We start from the raw sequence: 19995 nt of genomic DNA, 5'->3' as shown, positions 1-19995 counted from the left end.
TGGTATTAACTTAACAACTGCAATGATTCACTTAATTGTGGCAAGAAAGGTTGTAAAAATGGGGAAGACTTAACAAATGTCTTGCTTTGCATCAGAAATTATGGGCTCCAAGTGGTTTTAATTCAAGGACTACCTGTATTTCATTTCCATCAAAAACATTTTATATTTCCATAAAAATAACCCCTTTAGACCTAGTAAGATTCCTCACGTCTTTTTCATTTACTGTTTACTGCTTCACTTTTCCACCAAATGCACTGTCCTTTCCTTTTTTATCCAGTAATTATATTGGCGTGTTGCTTATCATGGCATTTTCTTCCAAATTTCTTTGCATTTTTCAATATTTTGTTCTTCTTGGCTCAACACTGCATACACAGCAGCTAGAAAGGAGTAGCTGAATAACATAGAGAAAGGAGGAACAGGAAAAGGTGTGGTTTTTTTTAAAAAAAAAACTTGATAATGGATATATATTAAAACAATGGAATATTATAAATAATTAAATTAGATCAGGGAAAGGAAAACATTAAAAAAAAACCACTGAGCATCTGGAATGCTTATAGATGTCTACACCAGCAATAAAATCTGCAAGAAATTGAAAATGGAAGTTAATTAAAAGGAAGATGAAAATGCAGTTAATTAAAAATTAAGAGCGAAGGAGCAGATGCCCCCAAAATATAAATAATTTTAAGAAGAAATTAAAATGGAGAAGGCAGTAAAGCAGTAAGTAAATTGAGCAAACCAAAAATGAATAAAGTCTGAAATAAAAAGGAAGAGGAAGTTGATACTAAATTATTTCTTTATGAGTGTGGGTTTTTCTCTCTTTGAAATTCTTTTTTCTTTAATGTGGTTTTCACCTTGCCAGCCCTACGTGGCATCAAGATGGAAGGAACCATGACTGAAGAGAGTCTTGTGTTGTAAGGAACTTGGATTTGTGGCCAACTATGGCCAGGTCGCTTAAGATGGAGGTGGAAATTGAGGCATTGATGGCTGGAAGACACTGTTAGTCCCTCACCCCTTTATAATGATGTATTCATTGTCCTTATTGATGGGGGAGGGTGGGTCCAAATGAAAACGACTCTTCAAAAAGAACAACTGGTTGAAGAACAACCTGTGGAGTTGGTCCTTAACAATACTGAAGAAAATAAAAATGGAGAAACAGCCAGGAAGTTGAGTCAGCAAGAAGGCAAATGGCATGAAAAGCTTTGGAGCAGTTGTGGATGTTAGCTAGGTTACTTCTTTCAATGACAGAACAGAGATTGCAGAAAAAAATATCCCTGATAGGATCCGTCTGTTAGCCTGCTGTGATGATGCCCTATTATATCAAAGGTTTCAAGAACAGACTTGGAAGCAATATCAAAAACTTGCCAAAATGGGTCGATTGTGACAGTATAAAAAGGTGGCCTAGTCATTGGTTGACAGAATCTAGAACAGGGATGTCAAACCTTTGCAACTTTAATGTCTACGGATGAATTCTGGGAGTTGAAGTCCATGGGACTTGAAGTTGCCAAGTTGGACACCCCCAACTAGAAGGTGAGAACGAGGGAGCAAGAACTGAAGTCAGGGTACAGAAAATTACTTGGGGTGCTTCTAACTACAAATCATTTGTAGTTAAAAAAGTTTTTGGGGAAAAAACCTGGAGAAATTGCTAGATCAGTCTAGCAACAATCTCAGAACTATGCTTCATTCCAGAATACAGTTAGTCCTCAACTTGCAACCCTTCATTTAGCCACTGCTTGAAGTTACAAGCACTGGAAAAAGTGACTTATGGCCAGTCCTTACTCTTACAACTTTTGCAGCAACCCCACGATCACATGATCAAAATTCGGGCGCTTGGCAATTGGCATGTTTATGACCGTTGCAGCATCCCAGGGTCATGTGATTGCCATTTGCGACTTTCCCAGCCAGCTTTTAACAAGCAAAGTTCATAGGGAAAGACGGAGCCACTTAAGGAGTCACTATGTGATTCACTAGAGTGATTCATTTAATAACCATGGCCAAAAAAAGCCATAAAATCAGGCTGAGTCACTTAACAACCACTTGCTTAGCAAGGAAATTCTGGTCTCAGTTGTGGTCATAAGTCAAGGACTACCTGAAATGGAAAGAAAAACAGTAAGATACTTCATTGGACCAGGCCATTCGTAGTCAAACCAATATGGTATCCCTATATATATATATTACCTGTCATTTCTTACTAACACATGCAAGATTTACTGTTCGCTGATGGATAAAGCTGAAGAAATGGTGTTTTTGGCATGGAGGAAAATAAAGTAAGATGCCATTTGATGTCAGGAAACGAAATACATTGCCAGTAAGAGTAAAGTAATTATGTGCAAAGATGGGGGCACTGAACCTCTCCGATCGGAATTGATTTTTTTTTTTTTAAAAACCCAGCATTTGGTAATTCTTCCTCTCGAGATTTGAAAAGCAGAGATGGTTTCAACAACCCCATTTTTTCAAATCTTTGGGGAGCAGGTTGAGGGAAGCATGCTTGGTGAGCTGTTTCTTGATGGCAATTCCAACTCTCTGGGTGAAAGGAGAATACATTTTAGGCAGCATCGCAGGAGTAGAAAACATGTTCCTTTGTGCCACTTCTTCCACTGGTCTGTGGGGGACCAGGAAGGTAGGAAAGGGTAAGGAAGAATTTTTCATTGGATGGTGGAGCTTCCTGGAAGAATCCAAAATGAGAACAGTTTTCCAACATGAACACCAGCAATTCCATAGGTGGCTTGGAAGACTCCCACTAGCTTTAGAAGAAGGAAGTGGGAGAAAGGGAAAAAGAGAGAGTGAGAGAAGGAGGGAGAGAGAGAGAGAGAGAGCAAGAGAGAGAGAGATAGATGGCATTTATAGCAAAGCAGGTGGTAGAAGGTGTTCAAAGAAGGAATGAGGTCCCCATTAGTAGGGCAGCCTCATGGGAAGCTAGGGGGATTGGACAATGTAGTCTACAAGCAAAGGCCAGGCTCCTTGTCCACCATGTTCTATGGCAGGTCTAGCAAGGTGATGTTGATATGTGCATATGTTCGGGATACTTGATGGCTGGTGGGTAGTTCTGAGTCATCTGGATGGAAACATCACTGGAGATGTCAGAGGGGCTGCGCCCACGGTGCCACACTTCAGGGTGCAAGAACTGGCCCGAGTAGTCAGAACAGTCGCTCAAGCGAGGGCGATAGAAGGCCGGGTGCGGGCGATACATTTCCTCTTCCGCGTAACGTTTGGTGAAGAGGTAGACGGACATCACACCTGCACCCTGCAGAGCAGAGACAGAAGGAAGGGTCGAGATTAGAACACAGAGGCAACAGTCGGTCATCGTGAAAGACACAACACAAGACAAGCACCACCAATATTAGTAACTCTGAACAGGACACTTCCCGATTGGGGAGCAATTGGGTGGAATAAAATACAATGACAAATAGTTTTCACTGCACAGGAACCCCTCAACTTACTGCATGATCACAATTGAGTCCAACATTTCTGTTGCTAATTGAGTCAGTTGTTAAGTGAATTCCTCACATCTTTCTCTTTTACTACCTTTCTTGCCATAGTTGTTAAGCAAATCACTGCAATAGTTAAATCAATACCACAGGTGTTAAGTGAATCTGGCTTCCTCATTCATTTTGATTGCCAGAAGGTTGCAAAAGGGAATGGCATAACTCTGGGATACTGCAACCCTCATAAATACATGCCAGTTGCCAAGCATCCAAATTCTGATCACGTGATCATGGAACTGCTGTATTGTTGTAAGGTGAAACATGGTCATAAGGCAATTTTTTCAGTGCCACTGTAGCTTCAAACGCCCACTAAATGAATTGTTTGTAAGAGAATAAATATCTGTAGTTGTGAACCTTAGATTCTATGGGGATAATATGTTATATCTATGTATAATTTTCTTTGTACAGATTGTCCTTGACAGAATTGGGCAAGAATTTTCATTGCTAAGCAAAGTGGCTGCCATACCTGATTTCATAAGCTTTTTTTGCCACTGTTTTTAAGTAAATCACATGGTTGTTAACTAAATTCAGCTCTCCCCATTGGCTTTGCTTGTTGGGAGCTGACTTGGAGGGCCACAAATGGTGATCATGTGACCTTAGGATGCTGAAACCCTCACAAATCCATGCTGTTTGCAAAGCACCTCAATTTTGATCCTGCAACTGTGGGGATGCTATCACGGTTGTAAGGTTGAGGATTGATCATAAGTCATTTTTTTCAGTGCTGCTATAACTTCAAACAGCCACTAAATGAATGATTGTCTGCCCTCTGCCTGTACCTTGGAAAGATCTTGGTATAGTATAGTGTAGCCTTTACTGTCATTGTACATCATGTATACAACGAAATTGGCTTTAGCCTCACTGGTGCAATCCATGACAAAAAATACAAACAACATAAATAGTATAAAGAATAATCCCTATGCAAGTAATTGGGGTGGGTGGAAAACTAGTCATATGTTTCCACATGTGCGTGGAGTGATTGTGTATGTGGATAAAGATGCAATTCCAGCTTGAACATCTGATTGACAGTATGACCAAATAACAACAACAATTCTCAGAGGAGCACACTGACTTTCAAGATCCTGTTATAGTTCTAATAAAAATTAGTTTTAGATCTACTTTGTGTTTGCCTCTTAATCTGGTCAACCTTACTTGACTCTCATTGGCAGCTTTAGATCGTGTCCCCCCCCACACACACACACTTTCCGTTGGGGATTTCTCAAGTTAAAACAGTATGAAACGAAGAACTACATGGGAAGACAACAAGCAGAAAGAGCCCCAGAGAGGAAAATGCCATGATTGCGCCAATCACTAGATCCTGTAGAGCAGAACTGATGGTGGTAAGTGCCTAAGGAACCACTCCCTGAGCAGATTGTTGTTGTTGTTGTGGGGGGGGGGGGGGCATTAAGAAAGTGATTGAAGCAGATTGGTTGAAGGAAACTGGCAAAGAAGCAACAAAGACCAGTTCAGCATCCTTCGTTATTGGACATTGTATAGGGAAGAAGCAGAAGTGCTGCCTCTTATGGTAAATATATCTTTTAGAATACTGTTAAAAGTAGTGAAAACAGAATAACAGAGTTGGAAGAGATCTTGGAGGTCTTCTAGTCCAAGCTGGCTGGAGGATTCTGGGAGTTGAAGTCCACAAGTCTTAAAGTTGCCAAGTTTGATGACCCCTGGTATAGGGTTTTCTGCTTGAGCAGGGGGTTGGACTAGAAGACTTCCAACATCTCTTCCAACTCTGTTATTCTGTTTTTGTTTTTGTCTAGAATATGTATTGACAAGTTAAAGCTGCCACGGCATCTCTGCAGTTATTTGTGATCACGTGATCGTGGTCCCTCCCCAATAATTTTATTAAAGATTATATGATGCAACTACAAAATAAAGAAATGTATTAAAAATTAAGATTTAAAAAGTGCAGAGGAATAAAAGGGGAAGGGGACATGAATGTAGAAAAAAGAAATTGTGCAATCATTGTTTCCAATGCTCCCTGCTAGCTTCTCACAAGGAAGCCCAATTGGGGAAGCCAGCAGGAATTCAGAGGTTGCTCTTGTTCTTTTTATCATTTTGCCTGCCTGTGGTCATTCTGTTTCCCTCTTTAGGTAAGGAAATATCTTTGAAAGGATGACCCAATGGGTCACAGCTTGTCTTGCATGCCTTAAGAGTACTTTTGCTGGATGCTTTTGGAACAAGAGAGTAACTACTATTAGATGGGTACAGCTAGCAATGACTTAATGGGTGGGGACAAGATAAGGACATTGTTTGCCCAAAGAGAAAAATTGTCAGAATATGATTTTGCTATGATGAACAGAATTTGTCCTACACAGGCAGCCTCTATAAGACATAAAGTAGCATTAAGAAGAGAGGTTGCAGCAGGGAGAATCATGCAGAAGACTCCTTTAAGCCTAGAGTCAGCCTTCTGTGTCCTTGCGAAGACAACAGATTTTTCCAATACTTTTGAAATGCAAAAAAAAAAAAAAAAAAAAAAGGTATTCCAAGCAATCAGCTTAACTTGTTCTGTGGGAGAAACAGGATGGAGTCTTGCGAAATTAGTATGATAAAACAAACAAACAGATGTCAACATGGGACTTGTTCTTGGGTCTATAAAGATTCTCAGTCATGGTTGTCCCAAAGGTGTTTTTCAGGAAGCCAGTGTACCTCCTTGTTCTTTCTTTGAAGACTTTTCACTTCTTGTCCAAGAAGCTTCTTCAGCTCTGACTGAATGGTGGGGAATGGGAGGATTTGCATCCTTTTAGAAGGTTGTTGAAGCACTTGGAAGTTTATCTGTGTCCTCAGGGTCACCTGAGTGGTGCTGATGGTTCATCAAATGTCTGCAAGGAGTATAAATCCTTCTATTCCGCACCATCTATTCAGAGCTGAAGAAGCTTCTTGGGTGAGAAGTGAAACGTCTTCAAAGTAAAAACAAGAAAGTACACTTGCCTCCTAAAAAGGACCTTTGTTCTTGGATCGCCTGCTTCTGTAGAGGATTACAAGAGGTCCTCAACTTAAGACTGTGATGGAGTCTGCACATCATGGTCGTAAGTCACAATGGCCGTAAAACGGGTTACCCACATGACTGGTCCAATGTTATGACCTTTTCTGCAGCAGTCATTAAGAGAACATTGCAATTGTTAATCGAACCAAGGGTTTTCTATGGAACAGTTTTGCTGAAAGCCAGAAGTATGTGCCAGTTTTTGGCAGACATTGCAAAACATGGTAACGTGACCACGGGATGCTATGAGTGGCCATGAGTGTGGGCCAGCGGTTGAGTATCTAACGTACATTCACGTGATAACAGGCAGATGGGCAGCTGTCGGAATTTCCAAATTAGATCATAAATACCCGCAACTCAGAAGGCCCATTGTAACTCTGAACAATCACTACATGACTCGCTGGTCATAAGAGTGTTGGGGCACACTAGCAGAGCTGGCAGCAGATTCAGACAGTGAGGAGGTTGGGGAGGAACATGGGCCAGTCCTGAAGTCTGGGGAAGGCTCTGATGAGGGCTCTGTGCCAGAGGCAGTGAGGGGCCCAGGGCCGTATGGCAGTTATCAGCTGCCTTCAGAGTCAGACATCAGTGAGGCAGACGAACAGCTGGAGACTGTTCCTAGTGCACGCATGTGCAGAGTGGCCAGACGAAGGAAACAGCTAAAGAACAGGGGTCAACTTGGGAGTAAGGCCACAGGTGGACGATGAATGCCCCCTTCCAGAGGACATAAAAGAGTAGCGAAAGGGGAGTGGAGTTTGCAGGTAACAATTAGTTCACTTAATTGACTCTTCGAGACTCCTTGCCAAGTTTTTCAGAGATCGGCCTGGCAGCTCTCCAAGCCAGATAAGGTCTGTGACTGTACATCCTCTCTTGAAAGACTTTGCTGGATATGAATGAGCAGAATTAATTAAAGGGTTTTTTGTCAGGACAAGGAGTTTGCTTCAGGCTCTTGGGAAGCCTCGGTCTGAACAAAGAGGAGGACTAGCTATACAACCTTTCTTCTGAAAAAGAGGAACGAGGGACACAGAAAGCGGGACTTAAAGGATAATGTTATTTTTTGCAAATGTGATCTCCTTGTTCACATTTTAAACATCCTGCTGCCCATAAACATCAATGCAAAAACCCAACTTACAACAGTTCATTAAATGACCATTCAAAGTTACAATAGCACATTAAAAAGCAACTTAGGACTAGTTTTCACACTTACAACTGTTGGGGCAGCCCCATAGTCATATGATCAAAGTTTGGATGCTTGATGGTTGCAGTGTCCCAGGGTCATGTGACCTCCTTTGGCAACCTTCTGATAAGCAAAGTCAATGGAGAAGCCAGATTCACTTAACAACCTTGTTACTAACAACTGCAATGATTCACTTAACAACTGTGGCAAGAAAGGTCATAAAATGGGGCAAAATGCACTTAACAACCATCTCACTTAAGAACAGAAATTTTGAGTTCCATTGTGGTTGTAAGTCGAGGACTACCTGTAGGGGGCAAAAGGATTCACTCCCTGAGACCATCCTTAAACGTAAAGGTCTAATATTGTCCTCATTTTCTGCTAAACATTTTTTAAAACTTTTTAAAAAGATTATTAAGAAATAATCTTGATACAATTTTCAAGGTAAAAGCTGTTTCTAGATGAATATTTTAATGTTCTAAGTTCATACAGTTTGAAGGAATATCCAGGGGAGGTCAATATCTTTGGATGCTCAAAACATCGTTTTCCTTCTTTTTATTTGCTTTGGTTTGAACAGGAATAATTGGGATAGGCAAAAACCGAGATATTTTTTGTATGAAATTTGATAGCTTTTCTCACCAATAACAGAAATTGAAGGTATCAAATCAAGTTACTCAGAATCAAATCAATCAGCAGTGAAAATCCCCCAGTTTCTTTTTTAAAAACATTGAAACTATTGCAACCACTGGAAATTCCCATTCTCGGACGTATCTTTGAAATATATTTCTACATTTCCTTCCTCACTGTCATTCACGCCTTAAGTCACTTCATTCAATTACTGCACTGCACTCTACATGGAGCTACCTTTGAAGACTGTCTGGAAGCTGCAACTGGCCCATAATGCAGGGGTGTGTATACTTCTGCATGCCCTGCAGTTCACCCACATTACTCCTGTTGATAATGTGACCATGGGGATGCTGCAATGGTCCTAAATATAAGGATTGGTCATAAGTAACTGTTTTCAAGGCCAGTGTAACTTCATATCTAAAGGAATGGTTGTAATTTGAGTATTACTTGTATTGCTGTGTGAGCTGCGCTGGTTACAATTTGCTTTTTAGGTGCAATTCAACGTGCTGGTTATCGCCTATAAAGCTCTATGTAGCAAAGGGCCAGGTTATTTGCAGAACCACTTCTCCCTGAGAGTATCTGCCTATCCCACTACATACGTGATGGCAAAGCTATGGCATGCATGCCACAGGTGGCACACAGAGCCCTCTCTGTGGGCACATGAGCCATCACCCCAGATCAGCTCCACTGTGCATGCATGTGTGCCTCCCGCTGGCCAGCAGGTTTTGGGGTCTCTGCCACACACTTGCGGCAGTAGGTCGCATGCAGGGGGTCATGCGCAAATTGGGGAGAGCACAGGGGGATTGCACGCACATGAGCAGGGGGCAGGGAGAACACAGGGGTGGTGGTGGTCCGCACACACATTGCATGATGGGTGCATGCAAAAAGATTAGCCATCACTGCACTTGTTAAACAGGGTGAACACACTCCAGTTCCCTTCCCTTAGTAGCTGTCATTTGACAGAACCTCAAAGGTGCACCTTCCCTATATCTGCCCCAGACCTTTGGAATAGTCTCCCACCTGAAATTCAAGGCATCCCTAGGAGATGGCTCTTTTCCAATATTTAAGGGGCTGCCACAAAGAAGAGGGGGGGGTATCAATCTATTCCCCAAAGCACCTGAAGGCTGAACAAGAAGCAATGGATGGAATCTAATCAAGGAGAGAAGCAACCTAGAACAAGGAAATTTACTGACAGTTAGAACAATTAATCGGAGGAACAGAAGTTGACTTCAGAAGTTGTAGGTGCTCCAGTACTGGAAGTTTTTAAGGAGAGACTGAAATGGTAAAGGGTCTCTTGCTTGAATAAGGGGTTAGATTAAAAGACCTCCAAGGTCCCTTCTAACCCTATTATTCTGTTATTCCGAACATTGGCCTACACATGCACGTGTACAAGTGTACTCGCCGGGGCCACAACCCAGAAGAGGAGCTGCCTAGTGTGTTTCCGGTGTGCATGTGCAAGAGATGAATCAGCTGGCTGGAGCACATGCTCATGCCGGAAAATTGAAGACCAGTTCTTCCAGTTTCCAGCACTGGCGCACTCATGAAGGCCAGCTGATCATCATGCGCACATACGCACCAGAAAGAGGAATGGGTGATGCCACACATGTCAGATGACGTGGCTCCGAGTGCCATTTCGGGCATGTGAGCCATAGGTTCGCCATCATGTTCAAAGGTACAATGATACTGGGGAAAAAATGACATGACCATTGCAGCATCCCCGTGATCACAATTCAGCTGCTGGCAATTGATTCATATTTATGATGGTTGAAATGTCCCAGAATCATGTGATCATTACCTTCTGTGAAATTCTGACAAGCTAAGTCAATAAGGAAGCCAGATTGACATAACTGTTAAGTGTTACTAACTTTAAAAACTACAGTGATTCACTTAACAACTGTGGCAAGAAAAATCATAAAACTGGGCAAGCTCACTTAACAGCTGTCTTACTTAGCAACGGAAATTTGGGGGTCAGTTGTGGTCGTAAGGACTACCTGCATTGTTTGTTATAAGCCACTTCAGTTTGCTATGTAAGATAGGCAGCCGCAAAAGTTCCTTAAATTAAACATTTTGGCTGCACTTTTAAAAATTACTCTGAATCCATTTCTCTCTGCACTTGTCAGGCTCAGCATTTAAAGATATTATCCTTTCTCTGAGGAAAACTGAGCAATCGACTTACAAGATTAAAGAAAAACACAGGGTTGTACAAGTTAAAAAGAATCTGCCCATCATAGTCGTAAGCCATGCCAGTCTTAAAGTTGCTCATGTGACCACCCGATTTTCCAACCTTTTTTGTGGTGATTGTTAAGTGAATATCACAATCATTAAGCAAACCAATGGTTCCCCCTATGGGCTAGTTTTATTGAAATCCGGAAGTAAATGCCAGGTTTTCGGCAAAAGTATTACAAAATGTGGCCATGTGACCCTGGAAGTCTGTACATACAGTCTGGTTGTCCAGTGTCCAAAATGCAGTGGTGGCTGCCAGAACCTCAGAACCAGGGGTGGTGCGTTGTAAATTCCAATGATGACTAAGCAATTGGCCGTAAGTTAGGATTACCTGTATCTTCATACCTACCATTTCTCTTGGAAGGAATGGCCAGGACAACAACAACAACAACAACAACAACAACAACAACAACAAATTGAGGATGACAGGCCTAGTGGACAGGAACTCATTTCATCTCATCACAAGCTACCCACTGTGGTGTCCAGGATGCTACAAATTTGCCTGAAATGAACCTGGCGACGTATTCTGTATGTTGTGCTCTACAAGGCAAAAGAGGAACAACAATGCAATAGTGGCATGTTGGCAAACCTAAGGCCAAAGTGGCAAGTGAAGCCATGTCGCCCAGTACATGCAATCTTGCCTGTTTGTCTTCCAGGTTTCTGGCACACATATGTGCACGATGATCAGCTGTCCTTCATGTGTGTGGCAGTGCTGAAAATTGTGTGCATGCGCGATGGCCAGCTGATTATCAGGTGCGCATGTGCACCAGAACCCGGAAGTTCAGCTTTTCTGGAGTGTGATCCATGGCAGTGCCGAAAACCGGCCTGCGCATGCACAGTGGCCTGCTTATCATTGCGTGCGCATGCATGCTAGAACACTTGGTGCCGAAAAGGTTCACTCTCACTGCAATGGCATGATACAAATGAAGACTTTTTTGTTGACCTATTGTTAGCCTCAAAGTGACTGTGGCAGGAGAGAACGATTTAAGACACTGTGGGGTTCATCTTACAGTCCACAGGTCAGATTCTAAAATGTTGTCCAGCACTGTTCAGAAGTCCTTCCTGTTGCAGTTCAAATGTGGAGATTGCTGGCAGCTCCAGTACGTCCCATGAGGCTTTTCCAGCTGGGAGGTAGAGAAGGCAAGCAATTCCTCCTGCTCCGACCCTAAGCCTGGAAAACGCTATTTTGAGGCACACTGGATTCACACATTGCAGTGAACCATGATTTTTTAAAATCACACTTTGACAGCTGAATCTTTTTCCTCTCTTGTAACGCATAGAATCATCCAAGTAGTGTGCTGATTCAACAACAACATAGACAAGCCAAAGTGAGGGACTTTAGAAAATATTATAAGTCACAACAACAAATGGCCTGACACATAGTTCATTGTGTTCACACAACCCACTGAGCCCAAACAAAACTAATTACATTTTGACTCAGCAATAAAATATGAAGGGAAGTCTAACAATGAGCGGTGCCTGCTAGAATGGAAATGTTTTGATTTCTCTTCTGTACCTCTTTGAGCAAGAAAGAAGAGGCAGCAAATGCGAAGGACCATCCATAGCGATACTGGAAATACTGCTCGGAACCACTGGGACGGTTCATCACTTCGTCATTGATGCTGGAGATGTACAGGACCAAGCCCACCACCAGGGACAACCCTGAAGAAGAGCAGAGAAGACAAAAGTTGGGATTGGGAGAAGAAACACAAGGTGAAAAAAAAGTGATGGGTGGGTTATCTCACTTCTACCAACTTCTAGGTTAAGTCTAAGTGTGGTGGTTTGTAGAAGCTTCATTTGAATTGTGGTCCAATCTCTGCAACTGTTCCATGGCCAACCAAAGGCCTTTTGTGTTTAGCTTTGTGGAGGAAGGTTTATCCTTGGCAGATAATGCTCCCCACTCCCATCTGCATTGTTTATATTCCTCTCAATAAGGAGAACTTTTGCTCTGGATCACAATGGTGCTCCCAAACTGTAGGTTGGATGCTGTCCTCAAGAAATGGCCAAAGAGCCACTGAAAATCAAAGGCACATCTTTTTTGCTGCACAGCCCGAAACTCAGTTTCATTTCTTAACCAAGGCAGCATGTAGCTTAGAAACACAGACCTATACAGATGGGTGATTACAGGGCAGGGCAGTACACCCCAGTACAGTTTTGTGGAGCAGTTTTATGGATTTCTACCACTTTCTCTTCAATGTCAGCATTGCAATGTAGAGTTAGTGTTAAAATTACTCCTGGAAATGTCTTGAAACTACTGATCTTCAGCATCCCTTGGAGATGCTGAGAAGTGCAATTTGAACTTGCTGCTTCTTTCCTGATATTCTTCACAGGGCTACACTTTAGGTCTTATTGTCTTAGGGTCCATATTCAGAGGTACCAGCTAATTCTAGAGGTAATATCCCATACGTGGGTTTTTTCCCCCCAAAAAGGCAACCAAACTTTCTGGTTTGTTTGTTTTTTGTTTGAAAATGTTTTGTATCTCATCAAAGAAGCTTCTTCGGTACTAATGGAACTGAGTTAGAACTGAAGAAGTTTCTTGGATGAGAAGCGAATGTTTTCAACCAAAAAACAAGAAAGTCCAGTTGCTATTTGGAAAAAAGCACCTGTGGGACAACCATGACCTGGATAATTGAGAATCTCCACCAACATCTAGAGGCAATACTGCTTATTCTGCTTGCCCTTTCCTCTTGATTCTGGCATAGATGTTACCTAGACTTATGAAAAGAATACTTCATTTGGCCAAGTGTGATTAGACTTACAAGGAATTTGTCTCCGGTACAGAAGCTCTCAATGTACATACAAAGCAACAACAACAACATAATAATAATAATAATAATAATAATAATAATAATAATAATAATTCAACGACTATGGCACAAACCAGCAGTGATAATTCCAGTGGTAATTGGCACACTGGGTGCTATACCAAAAGCACTGGAATCACATTTAAAACAGTTAAAAATTGACAAAATCACCATCAGTCAAATGCAAAAAGCCGCACTGCTTGGATCTGCACGCATATTACGAAAATACGTTACGACGTCCTAGGCCCCTGGGTGGGGCCCGACTAGTAACCAATGCCAAATCCGGCGAAACAACTGGCCGCTGTGATACAATTGTATAATAATAATAATAATAATAATGATGATGATGATGATGATGATGATGATGATGATGGTGTTGTTGTTGTTGTTGTTGTATCAGATTTGGAAGGTGAACCACACGGATTGTGATATCAGTGAACAAAGGCTAATGGACCAACGACGTGTAATTCTAAGCCACAAATTTTTCACTACAGCAGAATTAATAAGAATCGAAGAGAAAGCAACTAATCGTCTGAGTATACCAACAAAGAAGAGTAACATCAAGAATGATCTGCAAACTCAAAAGCAAACTGAGGAGGAAAGGGAGGAAGAGGATGCTGAAATGGATGAAGATAAAGAACAAGGAAACACTAAAGAACTAACACCAACAGATATTGCTCAATTAGCTGAGAAAATAAAGCATCAAATGGAAGATGCCAAAAGAACACGTTTGCCAAAGCTGAACCAAGTGAACCGGAAAGAATTGAGAAAAATACTAAAAAAGGTCAATGAGGCCGTGCAAACCATTCAAACCACTACATTAGCTGAAACAAACCAGCTGATGTATGCAGCAGCCTTCATAACCACCAAAGAATTGGGTTTGAAAATACAAAAGAACCAAAGAGGCAAGAAGAGGAAACCTAAATGGAAAATCTGGTTGGAATTGAAGATCAAAAAATTTCATGGAGACTTGAGCAACTTGAAGAACCTAAGACAAGGTCAGTTAAAGAACAAGCAGGTCAAAAGCAGCCTGGAAGTAAGATACGATTTGGAGAATAAGGAGATTGCGGTAGTAATTGAAGAGCTGAAACAGAGGGTTGTTGAACTCACAGTTCAGAGCAAATCAGCACCAGTTTCATAAAAGCTTAGAAAGTGGAGATGGAGTAAGAACAAATGAAAAGCCTGATAAAGAGAAAGCTCTGAAATTCTGGAAGAATTTGTGGGAAAACAACAAGAACCACAACAGAAATGCAAAATGGATCAAACAGATTGAGGATTCTATTAAAGTGCATAAAATGGAAGATGTGAAAATAACAAAAGAAATGGTGCAAAGACAGTCAAGAAAAGTGAAGAACTGGAGTGTACCTGGACCAGATGAGTTACATGGCTTCTGGTTAAAGGCACTTACAAGTGCGCACAAAAGATTGGCAGCCCAAATGAACTAGGTCTTAAAAACACCTGAAAATGATGAATGGATGACAAGGACATTGTTGATCCCAAAAGATAAAGAAAAAGGAAAGGACCCTGGAAACTATAGGCCAATCACCTGTTTGCCAACAACATACAAGCTCCTTACTGGTATCATTGCAAACCAAATTTATGGATACTTGGAAAGAAATAACTTGTTTCCTGTAGAACAGAAAGGATGCTACAAAAATTCAAGAGGAACAAAGGACCAATTGCTGATTGACAAGCTAATCCTAAAGAATTCAAAGAAAAGAGAACCAACCTGTTCATGGCTTAGATAGACTATAAGAAAGCGTTTGATTCAGTTCCCCATAGCTGGATCAAGAAATGCCCGAAAATCTTTGGCATCAGCAGCAACATACAAAAATTCATGGAAACTTCAATGAACCTCTGGAAAACGAAGCTTATAGCTAATGAAGAAGAACTGGGTGAAGTTGAAATTAAACAAGGCATTTTGCAGGGCGATTCCCTTTCACCCCCACTTTTTATACTCTCAATGCTACCACTGACAATCATTTTGAAGAAGATGAACTGTGGATACGAATTTGCACAGAAAGGACTGAAAATTTAGTACTTGGTATACATGGATGATTTGAAGCTGTTTGATAAAACAAAAGCTGAACTGAATTTATTAATTGAAAGCACAAAAGAATTTAGCCAAGACATTGGTATGCAGTTTGGAATTGACAAATGTGCAACAATGGCAACCAAAGCAGGCAAGGTCATAGAAGATGATGGAATAGAACTTGAGAATGAAGAAATGATAAAGGCAATAAAACTAGAAGAAGGCTACAAGTACTTGGGGATTTTAGAGGCCTCTGACTTAATGCATAATAAAGTCAAAGAATTAACTTTAGCCAAGTACATTCAACGAATTCGCAAGACATTAAAGTCCAAATTGAATGGAGGAAACATCATAAAAGCCATAAATACCTAGGCTATACCTGTGATTCGATACTCTGCAGGAATAATTGACTAGACCCAGATGGAGTTTGACAATTTGGACAGAAAAACAAGGAAGCTTATGACAATGTATCATGCTTTGCACCCTAAAAGTGATGTTGACCGATTATATCTACCAAGAGCAGAGGGTGGTCGAGGACTCCTACAAGTAAAACACACTGTGGAAGAAGAAAAACACAGCTTGAATGATTACATCCAGAAAAGTGAAGAACCAATGATTAAGGAAGGTAAATAAATGAGGCCTTTTAAAGACAACTAAGTCAAAAGCTAAATATAAGAAAGAAGTAATTGAGAAGCGAGCTGAAAATTGGAAAAACAAAGCTACAGTTGCAAGAAAAAGTATGTGAACCCCTTGGGATTACGTGGAGTTTTGCATGAATTGGTCATAAATGTGCTCTAAACTTCATCTAAGTCACAACAAGAGACAAACACAGTCTGCTGAAAATAATACTACACAAACATTAGATGTTGCCATGGTTTAATTGCACATAACATGTAAACATTCACAGTGCAGGGAGGAAAAAGTATGTGAGCCCCTAGCCTAATGACATCCCCAAGAGTTAATTGGAGCCAGGAGTGAGCAAACCTTGACTCCAATCAGTGTGATGATATTGGATATGTTGCTGACAGTTGTTCTGCCCTTTAAAAACACACACCTGTTGTGGGTTTACTGGTTTCAAGAAGCACTGTCTGATGTGAACCATGCCTCGCAGAAAAGAGCTCTCAGAAGACCTACGATCAAGAATTGTTGACTTGCGTGAAGCTGGAAAGGGTTACAAAAGTATCTCCAAAAACCTTTATGTTCATGTGTCCATGGTAAGACAGACTGTCTACAAATGGAGAAGGTTTAGCATTGTTGCTACTCTCCCGAGGTGTGGTTGTCCTGTAAAAATGCCTGCAAGAGCACAGCGCAGAATGCTTCATGAGGTAAAGAAGACCTACAGAAATCTCTGGCACATGCTAACATTTTTTGTTGACACATCTACAATAAGGAAAACATTAAACAAGAATGGAGTACATGGGAGGACACCACGGAGGAGCCATTGCTCTCCAAAATAAAATATTGCAGCACGTTTGAAGTTTGCAAAAGAGCACCTGGATGTTCCACAGCACTATTGGAAAAATATACTGTGGACAGATGAAACCAAAATTGCATTGTTTGGGAAAAACACACAACACTATGTGTGGAGAAAAAAAGGCACAGTACACCAACATCAAAACCTCATCCCCACTGTAAAACATGGTGGAGGGAGCATCATGATTTGGGGCTGCTTTGCTGCCTCAGGGCCTGGACGGATTGTTGTCATTGATGGGAAAATGAATTCCAGAGTTTATCAAGACATTTTATAGGAAAACGTGTGGCCATCTGTCCACCAACTGAAGCTCCGCAGAGGATAGGTGATGCAACAGGACAATGACCCAAAGCATACAAGTAAGTCAACACAAAAATGGCTTCAACAGCACAGAATACACCCTCTGGAGTGGCCCAGTCAGAGTCCTGACCTCAACCCAATTGAAATGCTGTGGCATGACCTTAAGAGAGCGATTGACACCAGACATCCCAAGAATATTGCTACAATGAAACAGTTTTGTGAAGAGGAGTGGTCCAAAATTACTCCAGATCGTTGTGCAGGTCTGATCTGCAACTACAAGAAACATTTGGTTGAGGTTATTGCTGCCAAAGGAGGGTCAACCAGTTGTTAAGTCCAAGGGTTCATATACTTTTTTCTCCCTGCACTGTGAATGTTTACATGTTATGTGCAATTAAACCATGTCAACATCTAATGTTTGTGTAGTATTATTTTCAGCAGACTGTGTTTTTCTATTGTTGTGACTTAGATGAAGTTCAGAGCACATTTTATGACCAATTCATGCAAAACTCCACGTAATCCCAAGGGGTTCACATACGTTTTCTTGCAACTGTATATGCATAGCCAATATTGAAGGCAAAGCTGACCAAAAGCTAACTTGGAACTGGTTAAGATCAGGACACTGAAAAAAGAAACAGAAGGCTTTATTCTGGCAGCTCAAGAACAAGCCTTAGCCACAAACTACATGAAGGCAAAAATTCAACATGTTACCACCAACAGCAAATGTCGCCTCTGTAATGAGAAAGACAAGACAGTCGACCACTTGATCAGTGGGTGCAGCAAAATTTCACAAACTGACTACCTACAACGCCATGACCGCGTTGCTAAGATCATTCACTGGAAATTGTGCCAAAAGTTTGGATTTGAGTACAGCAAAAACCAGGTTGAGAAGATTTTAAATGAGAAAGTCAATATCTTGTGGGACTTCAGAATCCAGACTGACGGGCACTTGGCCCATAACACACCTGATATAACAATAGTTGAAAAGAAAAAAAGTATGGTTCACTGACATTGCAATACCTGGAGATGCACGAATTGAAGATAAACAGCAAGAAAAAAATCACAAAGTAACGGGACTTGCAAATTGAAGTTGAGCGACTATGGAAAAAGAAATCGTGTTGTCCCGATTGTAATTGGAGCCCTTGGAGAAATACCCAAAGGGCTACCTCGCTATTCGGAAATTTTAAATTTATTAGACTTGAGCATTCTGATTCTACAAAAAAACACCCTACTTGGAACAGCTTATATCCTCCAACATTACCTTAACAGTTCCTAGGTCCTTGGTTAAGACTCGAGCTGTCGAACTACCAACCAGCCACAAAGGCTGTGAATCTCACCAAAGATTAACCACATAATAAACCAAAAAGAAAGGTTGGTAGAGAATTTCATTTCATTTCATTTCATTTTATTTGTCTTGTATGCCGCCCATTCCCGGAGGACTCCAGGCGGCTCACAACAGACAAGGGAAAGGGGATAAATAGACAAAGACAACACTTTAAAAAAGACGCAACATTCACAATTTCCGTGGGGCTGGATGTTTCACAAGCCCCCCGGCCTGCTGGAGCAGCCAGGACTTGGTGGCTTTGCGGAAGGCCAGGAGGGTAGTAAGGGTCCGGCTCTCCACGGGGAGGTCATTCCAGAGGGCTGGAGCTGCAACAGAGAAGGCTCTCCCCCGGGGAGTCGCCAGCCGACATTGGCTGGCCGATGGAATCTGGAGGAGACCTAACCTGTGAGATCTTATCGGTCTGAGGGAGGTAATTGGCAGGAGGCGGTCTCTCAGGTACCCAGGTCCGATGCCATGTAGGGCTTTATAGGTAGCAACCAGCACCTTGAAGCGGATTGGGAGACTAATGGGTAGCCAGTGCAGCTCGCGGAGGATAGGTGTGACGTGGGTGTACCTAGGTGCACCCACAATCGCTCGCGCGGCTGCATTCTGGACTAACTGAAGTCTTCGAACACTCTTCAAGGGCAGCCCCATGTAGAGCGCGTTACAGAAGTCCAGTCTTGAGGTCACAAGGGCGTGAGTGACTGTCTGAAGGGCCTCCCGGTCCAGGTAGGGTCGCAATTGGTGCACCAGGCGAACCTGGGCAAAGGTCCCCCTGGTCACAGCCGACAAATGGCGTTCTAAAGTCAGCTGGGGATTCAGGAGGACTCCCAAATTGCGGACCCTCTCTGAGGGGCGTATAATTTCACCTCCCAGCCTGAGAGATGGAATAGTTGGCCAATCCTTGGGAGGGAACATCAGAAGCCACTCGGTCTTGTCTGGATTGAGTGCCAACTTGTTTGCTCCCATCCAGACCCTAACAGCCTCCAGGCACTGGCACATCACTTCTACTGCTTCGCTGAGTTGGCACGGGGTGGACAGATACAGCTGCATATCGTCCGCGTATTGGTGGTACTTAATCCCGTGCCGGCATATGATCTCACCCAGTGGTTTCATGTAGATGTTAAATAGGAGGGGGGACAGGACCGAACCCTGCGGCACCCCATAGTTGAGGGGCCCTGGGGTCGACCTCTGTCCTCCGACCAACACCGACTGCGACCTGCCCAAGAGGTAGGAGGAGAACCACCAAAGAACGGTGCCTCCCACCCCCACCTCTCGCAACCGTTGCAGAAGGATACCATGGTCGATGGTATCGAAGGCCGCTGAGAGGTCAAGGAGCACAAGGATAGAGGGGTGACCCCTATCCCTGGCTCGCCAGAGATCATCGATCAGCGCGACCAAAGCAGTTTCCGTGCTGTAACGGAAGATGAGAATAATAATAATACTCAGTAGAGTGATGGTACGAGGGAAAAAACTGTTTCTGTCTCTAGTTGTTTTGGCATGCAACATCCTATAGCCATGATGGCGAATCTATGGCATGCATGCCCAAAATGGCATGCGAAACACATGTCACCTGGC

The 19995-nt window shown here is 42.3% G+C and overlaps 1 protein-coding gene across 1 annotated transcript in view; it reads right to left on the bottom strand.

Moving 5' to 3' along the window:
* Nucleotides 1-2063: 2063 nt before the first annotated feature.
* Nucleotides 2064-19995, bottom strand: part of CACNG7 (calcium voltage-gated channel auxiliary subunit gamma 7) — a 59855-nt gene continuing 41923 nt past the window's right edge. The window contains exons 5-6 of the mRNA XM_032237317.1: nucleotides 12006-12151; nucleotides 2064-3241 (exon numbers count right to left, since the gene is read on the bottom strand). Coding sequence (XP_032093208.1) covers nucleotides 2984-3241; nucleotides 12006-12151 — 404 coding nt within the window. The 3' untranslated portion in view covers nucleotides 2064-2983. The remainder of the gene's footprint in view (nucleotides 3242-12005; nucleotides 12152-19995) is intronic.

The sequence above is a fragment of the Thamnophis elegans genome, chromosome Z (genome assembly GCF_009769535.1).
Source record: "Thamnophis elegans isolate rThaEle1 chromosome Z, rThaEle1.pri, whole genome shotgun sequence".
NCBI lineage: Eukaryota > Metazoa > Chordata > Lepidosauria > Squamata > Colubridae > Thamnophis > Thamnophis elegans.
This window is presented reverse-complemented; position numbering and strand designations above follow the sequence as displayed.